General features: G+C 40.1%; 1 protein-coding gene across 1 annotated transcript in view; it reads left to right on the forward strand.

Moving 5' to 3' along the window:
* CUBN (cubilin) overlaps positions 1-23,802 on the forward strand; it is a gene marked incomplete at both ends in the record, with an annotated part of 140,600 nt that overhangs the window by 48,262 nt on the left and 68,536 nt on the right. Inside the window, 4 exons of the mRNA XM_084282794.1 lie at positions 4,084-4,243; positions 13,603-13,784; positions 20,412-20,586; positions 22,270-22,451. Coding sequence (XP_084138920.1) covers positions 4,084-4,243; positions 13,603-13,784; positions 20,412-20,586; positions 22,270-22,451 — 699 coding nt within the window. The remainder of the gene's footprint in view (positions 1-4,083; positions 4,244-13,602; positions 13,785-20,411; positions 20,587-22,269; positions 22,452-23,802) is intronic.

A 23,802-nucleotide genomic window follows, 5' to 3' on the forward strand; every position in this document is an offset into this window, starting at 1 on the left:
GGAGAACAGAACAGATGGAGCCGCGCTACCTGTCTGGAAGGCTCCTGCCAGGCTCACTTTGCAAGAAGAAATAGGCTTGACAAGGCGTTCGGCTAGCAAAATGTCCCCGCTGCAAGTATGCACAAATGGAGCACATTCAATGTTTCTTTCCTCCATTTCACTTCTTTCCACATAGCAGAAACTCTGTTTTCCAGTAAGCTTAGTCACCGAGCCTTTACTCCACTTCTGGCAATGGGCTCCTCTGCCACAGGTCATGCGTTTTGCTTTGCTCCTCCGAAGAGCGGTGAACAGCTGTGGCCTGCAGATCATCATTACTGGTGTTAGTGACACACTTCCAGGCTGACGAGTCCAGAAAGCCAACATCCACTGGCCACTGGTGACCACTGTATCTCCTCTGGGAGAGCCATCTGAGCCGAGCCCTTCCTGCAGCCTCAGCTAGCCTGCTGTCACTGCCCTGCTCCAACCTTCAGCAGATGGTTTTCAGCTGCCACCTTGCTGCAGGGCAGTCCCTCAGCCCAATTCATCCCCTAGAGAGCTAGTACCTCCCCTTCGCACTGCTGCGTCAGCCTACGCGCCTGCTCCTGGGCAACCTGATAAGGGGTTTCCCATAGCAGTTATTGAACCTAAGCCTAATAATTCATCTGAAGGTACTGCATCATGGCCTGGACCTGGTGCCTGGGTGTGGGTTAATGAAATGGAGCACTCTGAGTGCTGCTGGGCAGATGGTTTCATTAACGGAGAAGGGAGGCTTTTCTTTTTTTGCCATGCTAAGGATCTTAAACTGTGCTGCAGTATCTGTCAACATCATTACAAAGCCCTTGGATTTTCTAATGGAGGCTAAAAGGTCTGAAGAAATAAATAAATAACAGAAGGGTTCCCTGCATGGAAAGGGAGTAAATGCACTCTTCCCAGTGGTTAGCTGGGAGGGAGCCCCGTGCCCAGTTCCTACAGTCAGTATGCTGCTGGAGTGGCTAACCTTGCACAGACCAAGGCAGTGCCATACCTCGTGTTGCCTGGGGAAGGGCTTTCCCTCGATTTGCAGCAGTTTCGGATGGCACAGCTGACAAAGCAGGCCCTTAAATGAGAAACACTGCCTCGGAGATCAGAAGAGAAATTGTGGCCCATGAGATGGGTGCTCAGCTTCAGTTTCACTTGCCCGTATTTGTGTGAGGGCAAGATGTGGTTTTCGACGTTCAGAATGCTTTGTGAGAACACACAGCTGTTCCCTTCATTTATAAGTGAAAGACAGCTTGAAAAAAAACCCTCTGTAATTCTAGCAGCGGTGGCTCTGCCTCTCTCAATGAGTTACAGCTGGCCAGGCACTCGAATTTCCTGTGAAACTCCAGCCTGAACCAAGCACCACGGGGCAGCGCTGCATGAAGAGATTACCATGGTGACCATTATTTGTGTCGTGAAAAACCCACTGGCTGTTTTCAGGGCAAATTACACAGAAATGTGACGCTCGCCGTCTTAGATAAAAATAACACTCCCTGATGATTCAAAGTTACGGAAGACTCATGAAGCTTGTTTTTTTTGTTTTGATTTGAAAGTTTCTGTGGATGATTTAGTCCATAGCTTTTTAGAAAGTTTTTAATTTGTAATCACCAAAGCTAACGGCTGATCGTTGAATATGTGTCTCTTTGCCTCTCATTCAGAGCTCAGATTTGTGGTCCCCACATTGATTCATTCTTCCCCATTCACATTTTTCTGGTGTAAGATTTCCATGGCTTGAAGCCACACAAATGAGTCGTATATACCACAAAGCCATCGAAGGAAGTAGCACTTCTAAAAATCTAATTGGATCTGACTTATTTCACTTTGCTGAGCTTAAGCCACAGAAGAATGCGTAAAGGTCTCAGCCTGGCTTGAGAGAAGGTCCTAACTGTAATGCTGGGCATGGGACAGCTCATCTGTATGTCAGGGGGTGCTTCAAGCTTTATATTTGGAAAGAATGCAGATGAATGCAACTTGTTAACATCTAATCTTTATGATAATTTTATATCTGTTACCAAACACATCTGGTCGAGGTTTTGCAAGAACTAACAGTAATCAGCCGGCAAATAGAAACTTTCAGGCTTTTCTGATTTCACCATGGCGTGATAGTTCTCAAGTTCCAATACATTCCTCATGCTCTGGGCATTTCATGGCATTAGAGGATTGAAAAACAGAAAGATTCAAGGTCACAAGCCATAAAACAGGCCATGGAATATTACCATAGAATTATTCCTGCAATTTGCCCCTAACTTCTGGCTGAACTACATTCAATTTATTTTTTTGTTGAAAAAACACATTCAAACCTGACTGTCAGCTTGAGGATTTGAAACCACTTGAATAGATTTCTGGCCCCCAACTATGTCTTAAATCAACAACACGGTTTCTGAAAGTTTTGCAAGACCAGCATCTTGAACAGAAAAGCTGAGGGCTTAATTATTGATTATCATACATGAGTGCTGGAAAATGTGAAAAAGAAGTAGCTAGCACGGTTAGTCAATATTTACTGTAATATCACACTTCCATACTATCGGCATTCAATGTAGGCGAATTGTTAGTGGAATCAGAGGTATTTAGAAAAGAGATTTGAGTGGAGAGCAAAGATAAATAAACCTTGGCTGTCTATCTAGAGGTCGTAGATTTGATTCTTTGCACGGGGAGAATTTTATGGTGATGGCTTCGGAACAGAGAAAAGTTTTTGTTGAAATTCTGAAAGGAAACATGCCAAAAACTCACAATGAGAATGCTCAGACATGGTTTCTGTGCCAGTAGTTTGCTGGGTTGTGTTAGGAAGATGTGCTATTCTGTGAGACAGAAGGTTGGACAAACTGCAGCAAAGTGGTAAAAAAGCATGAGAGTTCCTGTTATTCTGAATGTTCAGAATCACAGTAACTAAAGAAGAAATAGTAAAGCAACTCATCATTTGACAACAACTGGCAGTCTGGTATCATATTCAAATGCAATTTATTTATGTTTATTTTTACCAGGTTTACAAAGATTATACACCTTTCTCCCTGAATAATGACAGTGAGCACTGCAATACTTGGTGAAGAACATAGATGCATATTCAGTGTGATTTACTGGATGTGAAAAAAGTGCCATATCCACTGGCTAGGATGAGAAGAAGTCTTTAAACCTGTTTGGAGACAACTGATGTAAAGAGGTGCAAAAGCTCAGGGCACCCACTATGACTCCATGAAAACATGTCTTAAGTGTTTTTATTTAAATGTGAGCATCTGACTAGCTTCAGATTTTAAGATTTAAATGCAGGAATATTTCCTTATCATGTTGTTTGTTCCATTTTTTTAGAGCATTAGTGTTACAAGAGTAGGATGGAAGAATTCTCTTTTGTGTTTGGGGAACAGAAAGATTTTCAGGCTGGCTATATCTGCCAACACTCTGACTGTCAAAATACCATCACGTAGAATATGACTTGGAGATAAAATGTAAAGTATTTCTAGGTGCAAAAGTTCAGAAATCATGACTCCACTTCTCCTCCAAAGTAGGACACTAGCATAAGAACACGACAAAATAAACAAACGTGAATTTTGCCTTGTGGTTTTTGAGGATTTGTTTTGCTTTTTGTTTTCAGTTTGCCGTCACTACACCGTGAGGCTCTGGTGATGCTAACTCCTTAGTTTAGTCCATCATAAGTTCAGTCTGTCCTGAAATCACCTGAGTGCAGTCTTACAGAAATAAGCAAATAATCTGGGTTACCACCAAAGGGTTTGGAGGCACTGAGTATGTTAGATGCATAGTAAAATCGGACCTATGACATCCCCTTTTTCTTTCTATTTCAGTTCATTGTTGTGTTTGCCCCTTATATTCTTCCCCAGCAACCCCCAATACACACCAAAACAGAAACAGCAAGACATTCCTGCTCCACATGATGTGTAGCCAGGTTTTAAGACATATTGCTGTTGCATATGGTCATTGTTTCATCCAAATCTTCCCACATTCCCCACGGCTGATATTGCTGCATCAGGGTGGCTGTGTGTTGGAGCTTCAGTGCTTTCTTCAACATCCTATGCAAAACACTAAGAACTGGGGAGCTGCTTTTTACCTACTGGGATATTCTTTGTTTCATTTCAGCTCTATGATGGACCTGATGAACGATCCAACCTGATAGGTACTTTCTGTGGACAGTCTCTTCCGCTGGCAGGGAGCACCACAGGGACCAGCCTCCATGTGGCATTTTATTCTGATGGACTGAACGCTAGAAGTGGGTTCCAGATGCTGTGGCATGTCAATGGTAAGTTGACCAGGTTTTTCAGGGAAAGTATGTTTTCTTCTTTTCTGTATACATAGTAGAGTCCCAGCTTAGGTCGTCAACATGTCAGCTAAGTAGAAATAACCTGTTAGAGCACTGAAAATATTGCATTTACTCATAATTGCTCCAATACTGTCTCAGTGAATGTTTCTGCACACACACACCTTTGAAGATTATCTGATCACAGCCTGTAAGCAAAATACCCTTTCATCTACAGGAGTAGGCACAGGATGAGGTGCACCTTCAGAATTTATGTGCTGAAAAGGAGATATACACCATTCAAGGGGGACTTGGACTTTCTAATAGGAAAAGCTCTAAGTTTCTAGGTCTTTCTAAGCTCTCAGTTTGTCTGATTCCTATAGGCTCTTTTATTTATTTATTTATTTTTTTCCCCTTCTCTACAGGCTTCTCTCTAGTTTTCTTTAGTGGATTGTTTTCTTGGGCAGTGCGTTCACTTCCAACCTTCCAGCCTCTGCCCCCCTCCTTTCTCTGCATGAAATAACATTGGCCAGGATGTGCTTTGGGTGTTTTTTTTTCTCTTGTGTTGCTTGTCACAAAGAGCGTCACAGGCCTCGTTAAATAGGCAAGCATGCATGCCAATTATAAACCAATCTGTTAGTGATTGTACAATGATTGTACACTGCTTAAGACAGGCTACAAACGCAACTTCTTCACTCTACTTATTTAACAGCAATATTGGACTGCAACAAGATTAAATCATATGCTATTGTACATCCCATCAAAGAGGATTCAACCTTGAAAATAATTAAATAGCCACAGTTGCCCTGTCTGTCTAATCAGTTCACACCATTCAGCTTTGACAGCATTGTAAAGCAGCTGAAATCGGCTGCAGAGGCCCTACTGCGGGTTGCTGAGGTGTATGGCATGCTATACATTGTGTGAATAGGAGCTCCTCTGTGCTACCATGGACTGCTGGCGTTCACGGGCTCCCAAAAGGCTCTCTCCGACTAGACAGTGCTGTTTTGCATTCAGTGGAGGTCAAGGAGCATTTCTGGGCAAAGGAGGGACGTAAGCGGGAGGAGTGAGATGTGTGGCAGAGCCAGCAGGGGAAGTGCCGCAGCACAAAGGTATGTTCTTGTGCTCCGAGGTGATGTCATTCTGGGACCACACAAAAGAAGAAAAAGTGGAGGCTTTTATGCACAGAGCCAGATGACATCAGCTCCATACAGTAGCCATGGTTCTGGGTGAACTTGCTTTTCTAAAGCTCTCAAAACTTTCCAAGATCTGCCTGCATGGTGAGCACTCTGTGCTTTCCCTCCAGCTCCCCCCACCGCAATCATTTCCCGGACTCTCCAGCCCTCTCCTACCCCCCCTGCACTCCTTTTCTGCACTGACACATTCACTTCTCTGTCAGCCAGCACTGCCCCTCTGTTTGTTTCTGGGCATGAAACAAAGCCCAGACTGCTAATGTGGGACCATGTCCGAGCAGCAGAGCAGGATGTGTGGGTTCAGATAGGGCTGGCTTCTAGGGAAGTCATTGCAGGCTCTGCACATCACAGCTGTGACTCCTGACAGCCTGTAATATGAGTGCAAGTTCCTCCAGAGCTGACTGCAGTCGTCTTCTTTCTGTATGTTGCAGGCATTTCCTTTTTTTCTGGATTGGTGACACACAGATATGGGTAGCCCTCTTGCCCTTCGTGGCTACATTGTCTGAGTGTATACTGCTGCCCTAGACTGGATAAAATTAGATATATTTCTGTGGTCCAAGTGCTGTGATCACTTCTAACTTCTGAAAATCTTTTAATGCACAAGAAAAACAAACAAACAAACAAACAAAAATCTTGGTGAAGAAAGTCCCCTACTATTGGGGAATGCAGCAGATACTGCCTTTGAATTGGGAGTTTCAGACTGAAGTATTCAGCTCCCCTCTTCCCTGAGGGCAAATCCCTATGAGAAACTGAACCTGGGTCTAATAACATCTCACCTGACAAGAAAATAACAGGGCTATATATATTTTCAGAAAGAGATTTTGCTTCTGCTCAAGTGACAAATGTGTGCTCTGGAGTTCAAGCTCCTGTGAACTATTTCTCAGGCTGTTCATGTGCTCCTCATCTGGCAGTTGCGAAGCCTCTATGAAATGTATATCAACAACATTCACATGCTTTGGTAATCAAAGAGAGCAGCACTTCTGTTTGCTACCATGTGCCTGATACAGTTCACTTCAGACACTCTTTCTGGTAGCTTTGCTAGCAGTTATGAGATGATCACAACAAGACAAAAGTTTACCTCATTGATAACTGACATGAGGAGCCCCTGCAGACAGACACGACATGAATATGAAGTGTTTAGAATTGAAACATTTGCATCTGTTCTTCCCACTTACTAAGCCGCTGCTTTTCAGTTGCTGATGGAAACCCAGTCTTTAGGCTTTCCCAAAGGCATAATGAGTAACTGATCTTGTGGAAATGCTGCTATTTATATTTAGAAGTGTCTTACATAATTTTAACTTGTAAAGAAAGCTTAAGTGCAAACAATTAATTTTAAAAGTAGCTTTGATTCTGAAATAACACTGTTCATATAAAGGGTTTCCACTGATTAAGCAGGATATAGAATTGATTTAGCCAGAATCGATAGTGTTTTCTTCTTCAGGCAGGGCCTCAGGAATCTGATTCACCAGAGGAAAGCTTGGATCTGCAAGGTGCTCATTCCAGTCCTGTTGTTTATTAGGAAGCTTAATACAGGCAAATATATTTGGGGACACATATTAGCCCTTTGAGAATGAACAAACTCTTGCTAACAGGCTGGATGTTGCAAAGATGGCTTGCTAGTTGAATGCTGTCCTAAAAAAAATAAAAAAAAAATCAGGAGGCCAAAAGGTCAAAGGTCTCTCAGTGCAAAATTACACCAGTGACAACTGTCACTATCTGAGAAGACATATTTCCTAGACCTGTCACTTACCTTATTAAGCAATGTGTGTGTAGGCAGTGGCTGCTTTATATATATATAGATCAGTGTTTCATTGGAAGCTTGCTCATCAGGCTGCTTCATTGTTAGTAGAGCTTATAAATTTAATTGGCTCTTCTCAGCATAGTCAAAATTTGTGTCTGCTGTTCTATTTTCCGTGGCACATTAACTCCCCCTTTAAAAAAAAGAAGCAGAGCACACTGGTGAGACATGAATAATGTAGCCCTAAAGTATTGCTTTTTTCCTTTGCCATCATCTTCTTTCTGTTAGATTTCCCTAGGGAACCATAGCTGATGGACAGGGAGTGGAGAAATCCCACTTAGTGCATGAGAAGAGCAGTTTTCATTATACCAAGTCCATATTTTCAGAAGATGAAAGCTGTTAGAACACATACAATAACTAAAGACTGTTTTTCAGTATATTTGCAGGTAGAATGTGAAATAGTTTGTTAGTTCTTCAGGGAAGCATAGCAAAAACATGCTAGATTAAGATGCAGACGCTATTCACTGCAGATATTTGCCAGACATCCATTAGGATTGCTGGAGAGAATATTGCACTGCAGGTCAATCAGCGAGCTAAGGCCCAGATTTCCTAAGCCTGTATCCTAACTCTGTGGCTGATTTCTTGTGTAGCCTTGGTCAAATCACCATTAGTTCAGTTTTCAAAAATGACTATTCCTTTTCAGTGTCTTTTTGTCACGTTAAGTCTGAGATGCACAGGGTCTGATCTTTTCAAGTCCTGAGCGGTTGCTTTGAATTGGGGGTGTGCCGGGTTGAGTCGGCTTTTTGTCTGGCTATTAAAATATTAAAATAGCCAGACAAAATAACCAGTCTGGCTATTAAAAAACATGTTCTCTGTGAGACACGATGGTGAATTAAATTTTGTTCCTTCAACTAATATATAAGTTCCTGACTAATATACATGTATAAGAATAAAGACCAAATTTTTAGTACAATGCTTGTTGTTAAACTGCCTGAGATGCTATCAATGCCTGAGAGCTAGAAAATGGCCTTTATGAACACTGGCAGCTGTTACAGGAATTGTGGACATTCAGTATCTTGGAGGATTCAGCTCCTGTTTACATGCCTAAAAGCACCTTTAAGTCCCTGGGTCCCTGTAGTCTACCTTTATCTAATATCCATCTCACTGATATCAGAATAGAACATATAGAAGAAAATACAATAATAATGAAAGCTACAGAAGTAATTAACAAATCAGAAAGGAGAAAACAAAACAAACAACAACAACAACAAAAACACACGTTTTCTCAGTTGAATTTTTAATCTCTTGCATAAACCTTCATAATAAAAATTTGCACTTGCTCCTATGGATAATATTCTATGAAATAAATCTACTCCAAAGAGTAGATTGATTTCAGAATCAAATCCAAGTCATGCTTGCAACTGTTAGTATAGTGCAGACTCATTCTGTACTCCATTCTCTGTACAGAGACTCACTCTGTGCAGGCTCATTCTAAGTGCTCAATCAGTTAATGAAGCTACAATCAGTTAATGTTTACTGAAATATTTCAGTATGAGCACAACAAATGGAACAACCCCAAAACCTTTCATTTCCCTAACTCTGACTTTACAGGAACAGTGTCAACTCACTTTAAGCTTTATGGAAGGGACTTTTCTAATGTGTGGCTAAAACACAGCCATGAATAAATCTGAAAACCTTGCAAATAATAGAGGTTTCCACAGATTACTACTTCTGTATTCATCTATAATTATTTATGAGAATAGGGATTCTTCTTTGGTTAATGAACACCATCTGCTAAGCAGACAGGCACTAATATGGTCAGACATCTATAAATCATCCCTTGCACAATCTTCAGTGACTACTAATACTTTAGCCAGAGAAAAGCAAAAACACCAAATACATGTTTCCTGAGCTTTCTATTTGTTGACTGATGTCCTAGCAACTAACACCAGGTTAGGTAGTTGTTTTAAACATTTTTCAAGGGAATTCCAAGACCTTTACACTTCTAAAACAATATTTTCCCTCCTTTTTTTCTTTTTTTTTTTCTTTTTTTTTTCTTTTTTTTTTTTCCCTCAGTTTAACTGCAAGGCAGAAGCTTCCAAAAATGACTGCAAAAATGTCTGCAGAAACTAAGCATATGCCATAATGCAGTTCAGCTGCACTTTTGCACAGTGCAGCTGTCCATATAGCTGTCCATATACAGCAAGACCACGCATTTCTGTGCTGTGAAATTTTTTTTCAAGATATTCCACTTGGATCAGAATAGTTTCAAATTCACTGTTGTTTCACTGAGACCTGAAATTATGCAGCAATTTAGAAGTTCTGCCTCCTCGTTTCTGTTTATCCCTAAACACCAATATTTTTTTTCCTTTGTTGTCATATACAGCAAAAACTCCATTTATGTGAATAGAAGCAAAATATAATGTGATGTTTACAGACAATGTAAACACTGGGAGAAGGTTTGTGTTCATTTAATGGTGATTAGCTGAGATGATTACATTATAATTTAAACTTTTCCTATTTCAGCATCTGAGTAAATAGGCAGGCTGTTTGTCTATGAGTTACATTCTAGGTCAAATAAAAACTTATTTCATTGCTTGTTCAAAAAATAGGAAAAGGATAGGGTACATAAAACTGTGTGCTGCAAAACACTGGACCAACATTTCTCCTGCTTTTTCCTCTTAAATGCAAAGTCTATGCATATAAACACTTATATTTATGTGTGTAAAAATATATGCATATACATATATGTGTATATATTCAGCCTGAACACCATTTAAATGAATGTAATTTCTTTGATATCTTTTCTGATAATTTGAGCTATCAGCCAAGGCAGATTTCAAAGCTTAAGACAAGCATCTCTATGGAGAAAATTTGTCTTCATCGGTAATGTACAAACAATATGAAAAATACTTATAGATGAGTTTTCCTTCATTGCTTGCATCTATGGTGAAGTCAAAGAAAGGGATAATGCTATGAGAACTTTGTGGCTAACCAAAACAGGGAAGATATTGAATAAATTAGGGATCGAATTCTAAATTCACTTCTAAAAAATTAAATCTCTGAACTATTTTTGTAAGTATCGTGTTAAAATCACGTGTCATCTATATTTAAAAAAAAAATATGGCATAACAGAAATGATTCTTATCTCATCCATACAAGAGCAGAAACATAATATAGAGGCTTTCTTCCAGCTGGCCAGAGAGTTCAGGTATTACATTTCTGCTCTGATACAGAGGTTTCTGCTCTCATGTGCAGGTCAGTCAAAATAGTTCACATATTTGCAAAGAACAGTGGGTCCTTTTTTTCAGGTGTTATTCAGTGAATACCTGGGCATAAACTCAAGCAATTTCAGTTTGCAAACAACCAATAAGAGATTGTCAAGATAAGTTCTGCACATTCATTGTAAGAAACGAATCACAGAGATCTGAGCTTTACCTCTGCTTTTCCTTTTCTTTAAAGAAAACCTTTCCTGGGAACATTTGTAGTTGGAAGAAAAGAAACGGCACATTAACAACAGTTTGATGTTCTTATTCATGGGCTTCACATGCCTCATCCAGAGAATATTGATTGGGCTCAGAGAAAATATAAACCACTCGTGGAGAGAGCATGACTAATCTGAACGCTACCTGCAGGGGCTACGGAAAGCTCTGGGCCATAAACTGCAGCACACAAGCTCTCTGAGCCATTTTGAGTTGAAATTTAAAAAAAAAGCAAAAAAAAAAAAAAAAGCTTTTGTGGCTATCAGGAAACTCTTAGTAGGAGAAGCTGACTCATAGCTGCTTGTTTGGTTTTAAAATGTTCCCAGCTTTCTTCAGGCTGAGATAAATAGCAACTGGCTTTGTTCTCGCCTGCTGAAACTTCCCTGCCTCCCCATCCGCACCCCCTCAGGAGCCCAGCCGTGCAAGTCTGCTTGTTGGGAAATCTTTCTGTTTCCCAGGCTGGCAAGGCGGCCTTCCCTTCTGCTCTGTCCTCAGCAGCTGTGTCATTCCTGCTGCCGAGGGAAAGAGAGTAACTCACCCTGCAAACTCACTTGTAGGACTCTCCCCACACACATTTTTTTTTCTCCCTATTTTTTTAAAAAAAACAACAACCTAGTTTCCCTTGAGGAATATTAAGCCGTTTTCTGAAGGCACTGGGTGAAAAAAAAGGGATTGTGATTTACACTGAAGCTGCTTTCCTCTCTTTCTCTCTGCTGAAGGTTCCTGGATAGCAAACTCCCAGGGGCATAGCAGGTACTTGATGGTGCCAGCAGGCTTCAGGGAAGCAATCGTACTACCTTTTTCTATTGTTTTTGTCTCTCCAGAGGGATAGAGATTGGTTTCAACTACATTTAGAGGATTCTTTTACTCCTTGACTGAGACTTCTGTAGCTTGACAACAGCCTCATGGCTGCAGGGCAGGCTGCAGCGTGGCAGAGCATCACATGCAGCAAGGTGGGGAAGAAGACAGAAAAGAGCTAAGCTTGTGTCAGTTCACCTGTAGGGTCACCCTAAGCCATGAAAAGGCCTTTCTGGGCTATAGACAACTGTTGTTCAATTGTGGGTATTCTTGGGTTTAAAAGGCAGTTTTCCTGTGAGCACTGGATAACACAGTGTGACGGAGATCTGTGTCACACAGCTGGCATGCCTGGAGACATATTCCTTGTGTTTGCAGTTAGATGGTCTAGATTAAACCAGCCTCATATTGCTTTCTTCCTTTTTAGAAACACTGCTCTTTCCTCTCAGAGATTTGCATTCTGAAGTCCTATAAGGCATCAGAGCCAACTGTGGCAGAGTCAAACTCAAGTTTTTAGTGAGGAGCATGGTGGAGATTATGGCAAATGCTGCCAGGGATTAGCAGCCACTCTTTCACAGCTGTAATTTTACCACAGAAGGTGCTAAGAAAAGTATTTGTGTTTAATTGAAGATCTTGATTTATAGCTTCCTGAAGAAAAAAGGGTGTTAAGGAGAGCAACTAGGAGAGTCGAGATACCTTGTTCAAGTAATAAATTATTCATAGATTTAATAGAGATTAAGGGAGTCTTGCATTTCTGTGTGGATTAGTGAGCAGATCGGGGGGTAGTTTATTGGGTTTATGTTATAAAATGTTTCTTCTAAATAAGAGCTCTGATACTATCCATCACTGCTGGCATACCACAATTTTTGCCTCAGGGAATATACAGCTCATGGTTTGTTAGCTGGTTCTATTAAGTATTTTGGGGCTTTTTTGCTGTGTGACAGAACCTTCCCTCTGGAGATGAAGCAAGAGAGATTGATGGAGTGTGGGCTTTACTTACAAAGCTCGAGTGACCCCATAAAAGCTGTGTTAGCAAAAGATTAGCTAGTGCCTAAATGAAGCCCTTGAGGCCCTATGATGTGGAGAGAAACAAAATGCTGCTGCAAGACAGAGCAACACACACATCAAGTCAGAACAAATGCAAAGCTACTTTGCTTTCTGCATGTGATGAATACACAGCCACTCCACTGGCTTCCGCAAAGGTGGTGTTTCGTGGTGAATGTAGCTGACCTTAGTTTGTCCTGACACTGGAAAGGACTCTTGTGTCTTCTCACCCTGCTGACACCTGCACCGAGGGACTGGGTCAGTGATAACATCTTCCCAGGAAACCAAATCAAAGGAGGCAAGTACAGCATTTATATACGCATAAATGCTGTATAAAACTGCAGCTTCACGTGTTCCATCTACTTTGTGCTGTCAAATTGGGGCCTGCATTTGGTCCATTGTTTGGTCCATATGATCTAGTTTATAATATGCAAGAATTTTATCACCTAAGGGTCTGGTGAGTGGGGTTGGGGCAATAATTTCTTATCTGAAAATACATAACTTTTCAAGAATGGCATGTCTGACAATTGCACAGTTACAATTCAATGAAAAAGAATGTTAAACCCACCAAATGTCAGAAAGGCAGTTCATCCACTGTGACTTGGCAGCTGGTAATCATGTTCAGTGGGCTGAGGGAAATTACATTGTCTTTAATTTTATGATTTCTAAATCAGTGGGAAATGGCATTTTTACAACAATAGCAAGCCCTTCCCATGATAACTTAGTCTGTGTATTCATTGAGGTCAGTAACAGCTAGGGATGGATCTGATTCAGCTTTTTAGAGCCAACGAAACAAAGTTAGAGGCCAAAACAAAAAGTGTCAAATATTTTTTTGCTTTGTGCCTCAGTTTCTTCAGCTGTAGAAGCAGATGCTTAGTCGAGAAGCAAGAAGCATGGCAAAACAGAGGGTGAAGTGCTTACTGCACAGGCAGGGCCAGCAGGCTCCTGAATTTCTCCTCCCTGCTGGACCTCAGTTCCTCTGACAGAGAAGACCGTCAAGCCCAGTATACACACTTGTGCATGAAATTAATGCTTATGCCTATCCTCATTACAGAGTTGTCAGTGAGGGTTTCCAGAGCCCCTCACTGACAAGCTGCTTTGCTCTGTTATCAGGTTGTGGAGGAGAACTCTCTGGCACTTCCGGATCATTTCACAGCCCTGGCTACCCCAACACATATCCAAGCAATAGGGAATGCATCTGGTACATTCACACAACGCCTGGTAGCAGCATTCAACTGACCATTCAGGAATTTGACATTGAATATCACCCAAACTGCGACTATGATGTTTTGGAGGTAAGAGAATTAGATTTAGTCTCCAAAAATACACAAATTATATGCTTTTCTGTCTTCTGCAGGAGCAGAAGAAATAGTCTACTGCAATTGCTCATTTCTGCTGTGGTTAGGGCTATGTTTCACAAATGTCACAAAAGCCACAGTGCTCTTACTTCTTTTTACTTTTATGCCTTTGGTGTTGGTATACCTTAATAATGATGGTAGCCTCTATATATTTCATAACATGAGACAAAACTATTTTGAAAAACTCACTCTTAAAATGTCCACCTTTTAAAAAGAACTGGGTAAAAATAAATAATTAAATAAAATAATTAAAGAATAGACAGTGTTCTAGTCATCTTAGGATGGTAGTACAAGGGGAAAAGAGACCTCCCTTTCTAAGGGCTTACTGATCTTTAAGAGACCCAGACAACTGGATGGTCTTTTTATATGTGACATCTTTGTGTTTCTGTTGGGAAGCAACTAGGTGACCAATTCCTAGCTGATAGACTTGAATAGACTTCCATTGTAGAAAGAAGGGAAATTATTTTCAGGAAAAAATTGTTTAGATGATGGATTTTCCAGATGGCTCTCACTAGAGACATTGGATATCACTTATGGAACTGTTGGGTCTTTTGCTGTTAATACCTGGGTGAAGTTTGAATCTTTCTAATGGGCCCACAAGATTGATCAAGAGATCTTGTATTACTTTGCCTCTTCAACTCTTCTGGTAATGTGATGTGAAACTGGCATACAGCTAGACAGCACCTGTCTGTACTCACTGCTGCCTATTCTTACCTTTGTAACACAGATTTCTTCAGCCTATGGTCCTTAGTGCACACTCATCAGCAGCATTCCTGGAAGACTTAACCCACATCCCAGAGCAGGTCTTAAGTACCCGATGGCCAGATTGATGATTACAAACATTTGTAATGAGTAGAAGAATTGTAACACCACCTTTCTGGCCCTAAAATGGGCTTCCCCAGCTTAGCAATGAAGTTGAAGTCTTGATCAAATGGACACTGTATTTTGACTATCCTAGTAACTTTGGGGCTTCTGTGGGATCTGGGTGTAAGGAAGTTGTCCCATGAATTTTTCTTCAGTAGCACTGTCAAGTATAACTGTGTGCCCCATTGTTGACACCAATCCCTACAGGTAGATGTCCTGTTTTGGCTGTTTTTTGTATTGATGAAGTCTGTTGCATTGCTCTCTTGCCCAGAGAAATCCATTAAATAGTCAGAAAATCTGAGGCTACTATGTTTGACCATTTCTTGAATAGTACAAAGACAATGTCTACTCCTACAGGTGGTCACCCAGGAACAGTCAGAATCTGTTGAGATTACAGATGGCTGGCAACCATATGCTTAACTTTTTGACTGGGAGAGGTGCTGGCCTAAAGTCTAACAAATGGGTCACCTGACACAATTGCTCAAACAAGGTGTTTAAGAGCATCCTACAGCTTTCTGCTTCATGTCTCTGACCTTAGGTTTGGGGTTTTCTTTCAGATTTAGTTGCTATGCATTACTTTTTTCCAGCCCCCTCATTCATCAGCACAGATGCCCACCTTGCTGGTTGAATTTTCCTGCACTTCTGCACTCGGAACTGGCATGCCTCTGGGTTATTTGTCTCCTAGCCTTGGCTCATCCAGTTCCCAACACCTGTCTCAGTTCTGCTGACTGATAAACTAACATAAATCAAATTACTGAGGAAGATTGGTTCATGTTTTAGTGCAAGATCAAAGGTTCTGTCTGGCAGTGAATAGTTTATTCTTCCAAACTGCAGGCATTTGGTAGAGGTTTATGTAACTTGCCACATATATATTTTCTTGCTTTTGTTATAAAATTGCACATTCGCAGCATGATTGATATAGTTTTCACAGAACAAACGATGACTCATTTTAGTGGAAAAAAAAAAAAAAAAGAATGTGATTAACAATGTGTTTTCAAAAGCTGTTCTATCACGTAGTCTTCTTTTCTGTAGTTGTCTACATACATCCAGTCTGAAAGGCACACACATGACAGTTTGGAGAGTGCTAGGAAGAACAAGGTTCCTGGTATGCCTTTGACACACACCATGTTTCAACGACCACTAGGGTTCCATATTTTTTCACCCTCACACTATCTTCCCAAGAGTATCCTGTCTATCAGTTCTTTGGGTTTTAAAGTCTACATTTTTCATAGTTAGTATCCTGATTTCACTTCTTCCTTATCTCTGAATAGTGAGTTCTACTGCTTCCTGTTTTCTTTCAAGCCAAATAACTTTCCAGTTTTAATAGGAAGTCAAAATCAGAGCTAAAGTAGCACTGCACCCTCCTGTCCCTCCCTGTCCAGTTAATACTCTCTACTCTCTGAAAGAAGAAAACTGCTTTTAGAACATTGCAAAAGATTGTATTCTTTTCTGTTGTTCTTCCAAAACATTATCTTGCAATAAAAAATGTTCCAGTAATTGCAAGGTTTGGTGACCTAGACGCTCTTAGCTTTTGCTTAGAAACACCCTCTTCCCTTCCACCTGGCAGAGAATTGTAGGAAAATTCCAAGAGATCTTTCCCATCGCAGTACCTTTCCTGCTGGCTTTATTCTTATACCATAGTTTTGTGACTATTTCTCTCTTGCACATTTTTCTGATGTATATTAATTCTTGTAAAACGTAGCCAGTCTCCCTTTCCTTCCCTTTGACATTGCTTCCTAAACGAGCTGTCCCTTTCATGTCACTATCCCTTTCCTACTATATGTTTCACTAAGACAAGTTACTAAAAAAAAAAAAAAGTGTAGGAAATCCTCAATTCTGCATACTCAAGAGCTTGAAAGATTCCCCTAAGCGTCCTTCTTGCCTCTTTCATGAAACAGTAACAGTCTGTCTTTCTGTCTTCCCTGCCAGATTCCACTCCTTTCACAAACATTTAGAAGCAATTTTAAAGTTGTTTTTAACTGTTTTCTAGAAATGTTTTATAGAAATAGAAGCCATCATTTTGGATGCAATGAAAGAGTTAAAAATATTTTTAAGAGCTTCTATTGAAAACACATACAGAGAAAAATGACCATATGTTGTTAAATTACCACATATGACCATGTTGTTAAATTATGATATCTTTTTCTTAATATTTACCAGGTTTTTGTAAACTATAAATATATGCTGACACACCAAGATGTAGCAGTGAGCTGAAAAAGAAAGAACCCACTAGGACCAGGGAGGATGGTCTCAAACTAAAAGAGGATAGATTTAGACTAGACATTAGGAAGAAATTCTTCACTGTAACGGTAGCGAGGCACTGGAACAGGTTGCCCAGAGAGGTTTTGGATGCCCCATCCCTGGATGTGTTCAAGGCCAGGCTGGATGGGGCTTTGGGCAACCTGGTCTAGTGGGTGGCATCCCTGCCCATGGCAGGGGGTTGGAGTTAGATGATCCTTTAGGTCCTGTCCAACCCAAGCCATTCTCTGATTCTATGAACCCTGTAAACCTAAGAACCTTCCAGATCTTTACCAGATGCTTTGGTCTTCTCATTTCTCCTCATAAAGAACCAAGTATTAACATAAGTTGATTTTCTGTCAAAGCTGGGCTTTCTCTTTGCTGGCAGTTATATCTGAACAAGGATCAGTTTTACTCCCAGAAAATCTGTGTCATGAGGGTGACCAACCACATAAAAACAGCCTTCTGTTGCTCATAACACTGGAATGCTGACTGTTAACAGTAAATGGAGCTAACGGGGCAGAAGCAAATGATAAGAACAGATTAAAACCATGGGCTTTATGACAATGTCCTGCATTCCTGCTATGCCATCCAACTTTATTTTATCTCTGGATCAGTTGCTGTGATCAAACTAAATGTTTTTATTTATATTTTCATTTTTATCTGTTTGCAGCTCAGATATCCTGTGACTCTTTGTGAACCACACCCTGGAATTCATTCTTTCCATCAATCCTCTTTTCCCTCTTTTTTTTTTTTTTTTTTTTTCCTTTTTTTTGTCATGTGGTAACTGTTGGTTTTCCTCTTTGTAGCCAAAAGTAACATTTTATTGTTTTTTGTCATGGAAACACTCAAAATTGTTTTTGCTCCAGCCCTTGTGAAACCATCTGATTAATCGAACCAGCATAAGGGAGTAAAGAAATACGCTCCGAAGTGTAAGGAACATGCCTTTGACTAGCGCTCTTTATTTTGAAATTGTGCAGAAGGCTGTTGCGGAACAGCTAACAATGTAAAGGAAACCCACAGAACTCAGATTCCCATCCGTATTTCCTCCCCATCCTAAATTCTCTTCTAACAGCCCAGTTTTATAAGTGTTCAGCTTGGCCCACGCTTGTTTCTGAGGTAATACCAGAAATCAGCAGGGTTTATGTCAGAGCTGGGTTTGGTCTCCTTGCCTGTGTTGTGCAGATGGCTGCAGGGAGCACCAGGGGTGATGGGAGAAGCTGGCCCATGATGCATATTAGATGCATATTAGAAAGTCCTGCTGTTTCCTCTACCACATAGCTTCTCTGGGCAGGTTTAGCTGATTAAGAACATGTGTTTCTGCTAGGTCCCATGCTGTTACTCTGACACAAAGAGATATACCACAAAAGCATTTTAAAATTCACATTTTGTACAGACTTCTGACAAATGCAGTTGTCATTGGGCCTCACAAGCGACCCAGCAGTGACATTTTACTGAAGACACTGAGCTTCCAGCAGACAAGCATGCTTCTTTCCAGGACTGTGACTCCTTCCTTACAGTCTTAATCTGAGCTGTGGTTTCAGCCGTTCTGACTTCTGAATGCCTTGAGAGGATCAATTGGACAGAAGAGCCATTATCCATTCAAGCCATGCAGACTCCCTGCAGAAAGCAAAAAATTGCTGGTTTCAGTCAAAATTAAAATATTTAGGCTATTAAGCCTGTGTAATCAGCCACTAAAATAAAATACAGTTTCTGAACATCTAAGAGACCATGGAGAAATTAATTCCTTCTTCTGGGGGTGGAAGCTTGAGCTTCTAAGTGCCACATAACCCTGGAGTCACTCAATATTTTTTTCCAGTTAAAATTTCTTTGTACTTCTAATGGCAGGCACTGTGAGCAGCTAGTGTGCACACAATCAATGAAATTACATAGCAATGCACTACACTTATCCCTGGAGATGGTGGGACTAGTTCAGCTATTTGTAAGTCTTGCTCAGATATTTAGATTGGACAGAACACAAACTTCTTCCAAAGTTTAAAAGTTTCTGGCCAGAGCTTATTAAAATACTGAGTTTCCTCTCATCCAGAAGGGATCAGAGGTGAAAGGGACTTATAGAAGGCTGGTTCTTACAGCACTGTTGCTTTCTGAGAGAGATTAATGGATTGCTTTTTTGACCTTTTTCATGTTTGAGAGACTAAGAAAATATTGGTGCAGATTTAGGATGCTACTAGTGGGAAAATCTTGATGGGATCTGTTGACCTGTCTTCTTATTCCCTAGTTTTGTTGTTAGAACTTGCCATTCTCTAGTTTATCTTTAGGATTTATTACATAATATATGCTGATACAAGCAGAGTATCTGTTATTGCTCTACTTATTGATAGTTCAGTTGCTGAAGGACAATAGCACACTCTTATTTGTCTCTGTTTAACAATTTTCATATTTGAGGTTACTGTCAAGCTGTCTTTTGCAGCTGTTGTCTCATGAGGGACATCCCAATGTAAGGCAGACCACAGTCTCAGGTGAATTTCATTAGCATGCAACAAGCCACTAGGCACCAAAATCCAGTCTGGTTTTGAAAACTGTGCTGAGCATGTGTGTTTTCTTCAGCGGTGTGAGGGAAGATTGAGGAAGAAGAGCCAGTTCCACCAGTTAGAAACGGGCTCAAACTAAAATCCTACATCCCTTCTGGAAAACAAAAAAAGGAGTAACATGGCTCCAGCGCTGCCATCTGATTCACTTGAATTGGTATAAAATTTAATATAAAGTACACAACACTGCCAGTGATGTTCAAGAGAGTTGTGATTTTCTGGTTTATAACTGCCTGAGGTACACTTTTCTGAATAAGAAATGCCAACTCTTGAAAGTCAAAACATATTTTTTTTCTGTGGCAAATATATGATACTTATCCTAGTTTCCGTAGAGTATTATTAGATTGTAGTTTACTTGACCAAAATTCTGTGGCTTAGATTTTGATTTTGCCATTGAAGTCAATAAAATTTCAAAGCTTTTTGTTTCAGTAGAAAGCAATGAAGTTTAGCCTCAATTTAAAAATTAATAATAAAAACAAACAAACAAAAAAAGGTCTTAACTGTGCCTTTAAACATAAGGGGTGCAAAACATCAGCACAAGTTCCTGAAAAATAAATACAGTTTGCCTGCACAAGCACCAAAAAATATATATATATTTATATTATCCCCACAGAAACAAGGAGCTAACTATGGAGTGATGGAGGAAAAAGAATGTAGCAAAGCCTCAAAGCAGAAAATTCTTATTTAATGCGAGGTTGTTTTGAAATCATCCAGTATTTTGTACTTGTTTTGATGGTCCAGACGTCAGGTAAACTTGCAGAGAAAATAACTTTCATAGCCACTTTACATTTATGAATGTGGAATCACTTTCAATACTTACAAGAGGTTTTCTATCCTACCTAAACATTCATCTCATATTCTGCATGTCAGACAGCCTCTCTGAAAATGTTGACATTGTTTCTTCCATTTTTAGGTCTATGGTGGCCCTGATTTCCTCTCTCCTAGACTAGCCCAGCTGTGTATTTCAAGATCAGCACAGAACCCCCTGAGAGTCTCCAGTACTGGCAATTCGGCTGTAGTCCGTTTCAAGACAGATGCAGCAGTGACTGGGAGAGGTTTCAATGCCTCCTGGCAAGAAAATCTGGGAGGTGAGTGTACCATGAGAAATTCAGGAAGTTTGAGAATTGAGGGTCAGCCACACGAGCATGAGATTAAAAGCTAAAGGTGAATTGAAGTGTTACTGGATTTGGTCACACTAAGAGATATTGGAAAACACCCAGAGAAAATAAATAAGAAAGAAATCATCTAACTAGCTCAAATCTAGGCCTACATAAATTTTTTGTTACAGCATACCTTGTTGGGGATTTCTTCTCTACAAAATTAATCAAGACATTCCTGTTATCAGAAAAGAACTTTTGCATGGCAGCAATTCCCCCTCCCCTCACAAAGAGTCATGTATTAGCTGAATGATTAGCTGAATTAGCTTTGGTTTCAAATTATGAAGTGAAAAATATCTGAAAATATGGATTTGCTTGGAGTACTCAGTGAACTCCACAAATATTTGGAGTGATTAGTAAATGCTTGAACTCTATGAGGTTCATCCATCCCCTGTGTGATTATTTGTTCAAAGCCTTACTGGTAATCAGTGAAAGACGAGACATGCTTAAAAGATCCAACCACATGTCTCTACATGGGAGTTCTTATGAAAAGGCTAATTATCAGTAACTAATTGCAGTGAAAAGTGAGGAGAGGCAGATTTTAATTCTTGCATTTTGCTTGATTAAGCATACTGATTCATTCACTTGTCAAGGTTTATACTTTTCCATTCTCAATTTGTGAGAAAGGCACAAGATTTTTTTTAATAAAGGGACAGTTTACAATAGTCCTTTGAATTAATCCCCTTCTGAGATCTGGCGGCTTATTTTTTCTAGTTAGGCCCCCTGAAGCTTTCTCATCTCTTTACATCTTGCCTGTTGTACTCCAACCCCCTTCTAGCCTCTAAATACCCTCTCACCAGAACACAGTAACACTGTAGTTTTTATTCTTATTCTAGCAGGCTGTCTCTGTCTCCAGCCATCCCTATGTATTTTACCCTCCTCCATCCCTTTACAACATAGAAAAGTCTATTTGTTTGTGTTAGTCCTATTGAAAGCCCTGGCACTTCCAACATAGGAGCCATCGTTCCTGGCTGTTCAGATATTCACGAGCACTGGAGCATGTTCTGGTTATATCTGGGCCTGAACTAGAGTCCTCAGGAAGCTCTTGGCTGCATGGATAAAGAAGCAGAAACTTGAAGCTTGCAATTATTTTACTGCTCTCCGGGAAAGTGGAACTCCTAACTGTCTTGATATTTTCAGATTTTTTATTCTTTTTTTTTTTTTTTTTTTTTTAACCCCTGTGCTCAGCTAGGCCTTGTCCTTACTCTCTCAGTATGCTAGGTTAGCCATTGTCACCTATGTGGAAAAGGTCTAGGGCATTCATATGAGTGCTATTTTAAATAGCTTTTTTAATATCTCAGACAGAGGAATACCAGCACCCGTGTTTCAAACTTTGGGACATCTACTATCCACCCTGGGGCTAGAAAGGAACATTACTCTAAAGCTTTGTTGTTGCATATTCACCAATAGTGATAAGGTTATTCTTTCCTGGTAATCATTTGCCATTGATTTTCACTGCAAACGGGGCCTTGCAATAGTTGGAGCACTCATTTTGCACAAGTTTAATGCAGAAAATATGAAGATGAAAGTGTTCTTCCCTTAGTTTAAAAAATAGAAGTGAATCTCACTAAGGATAAGAGCTGTTGTGATAAAAACTGTTTATGTCTTTTTCAGGCTGTGGTGGTATTTTCCAAGCTACCAGTGGGGAAATCCATTCTCCAAACTATCCTGAGCCTTATAATAACAACACAGACTGTTCTTGGATTATACAAGTTGACCACAGCCACAGAGTCCTATTGAACTTCACAGATTTTGACATTGAAGATCACCATTCATGTAACTATGACAACGTAGCAGTAAGTAACAATAGAAATTTCAAACATTTCCTTAATGAGTGTGGTGAAATGCTTGCAAAAGAGGAAGCTTACTGTGCAATTTAGTCTGCAGTTAGTTTCAAGCTGTTAGTTGCATAGTCATGTTCTGTGTTTATTCACTGACGAGTTAAGGCTCAAATTTAAAGTTTTGTAGTTACGGCTTCCCTTTGTTTCACCAGCGAGGCAGACTTCACAAAAGCAGAGCTGTATTCTTCCAGGTTCCCACATACAGCTGGAAGAATCTTTTCTTGAAAGCAGTGCATGCCACATCCTAGCACCACATTTTTCTTTTAGGGAGTGTGTTCTAGGTATTACTGAAAGAATAACCCTATATATAGATGGCTGTTATGACACCCTTTCCCATTTTAATTATAGTGCACTTTACCACAGCTTGTTCTAAACCACAGGACGGGCTACCCACGTATATGGAGCAGACTGACTGTTCTCAGGACAGAGAGAGGGAGGTCTACATCCATATGTAAATTGTGTGGTTTTATCTGTGCTTTATATGGCTGGTTTTCTTTATGTTTACCCTGTGTGTGTACAGGTGCTCCTTAGCTCTCTAAAATTGCTTCATTAGAGACACTGCTCTCTTAAAAGCTGCACATTGTTACTAGTTTGTGCGCTTTTGTTGATGTCACGGAAATTCAAGTTGCTGCAAAACCAGTGCACAACAACTAAGAACTCTCCAGTTGGCCTTTTGGGAGCAGGGACATGAAATCCTGACCTTAGATGTCAGATTGCACTTCTCTCAGTACAAAGGCTTGCGTGATCGGTAGCAGTCAGATAAAGCACAGTGGCTGTAGCCCAAAATCCAACCAGCTTTCCTCTTCTTGATAAAATATCATTCAGACGGAACTCAGTTTGGCAGGAACTGAGACCCTTTTGAAAACGGCACCAGTTTTAACAGTATTGCCTTGTAAAGCTTATTTGTACTAAATCAGAAAAAAGGGAAATGTGTCCCCCTTTTGCTGAGCAGAACTGGAGATTTCATTTAACCACAAAGCATCGTTGTACAGTAAAAGTTTCTTTTTTTTTTCTTTTTTTTTTTTTTTTTTCTTTTTTTTTTCTCCTGGTTCTGAAGCATAGGGAAGTATGGTTATGCCATTTTATTTAATAATTTAAATACATCAGGGTAATTATTGAAAGGGAAAATCTATTGGAAAAATATTTCAGTCTTCTATCATATCACACCAAAGTAGAAAATAATATTGCCTGACAAAAATATGAATATTTTTTAAAATAAATAATAAAAATAAAAAGCAAGACCAAACAAGATAAACACAAAAACATACACACAAAATAAACAAACAAACACACTACCACAAAAAAA

The sequence above is a fragment of the Netta rufina genome (assembly GCF_964035555.1).
Source record: "Netta rufina genome assembly, chromosome: 2".
Lineage (NCBI taxonomy): Eukaryota > Metazoa > Chordata > Aves > Anseriformes > Anatidae > Netta > Netta rufina.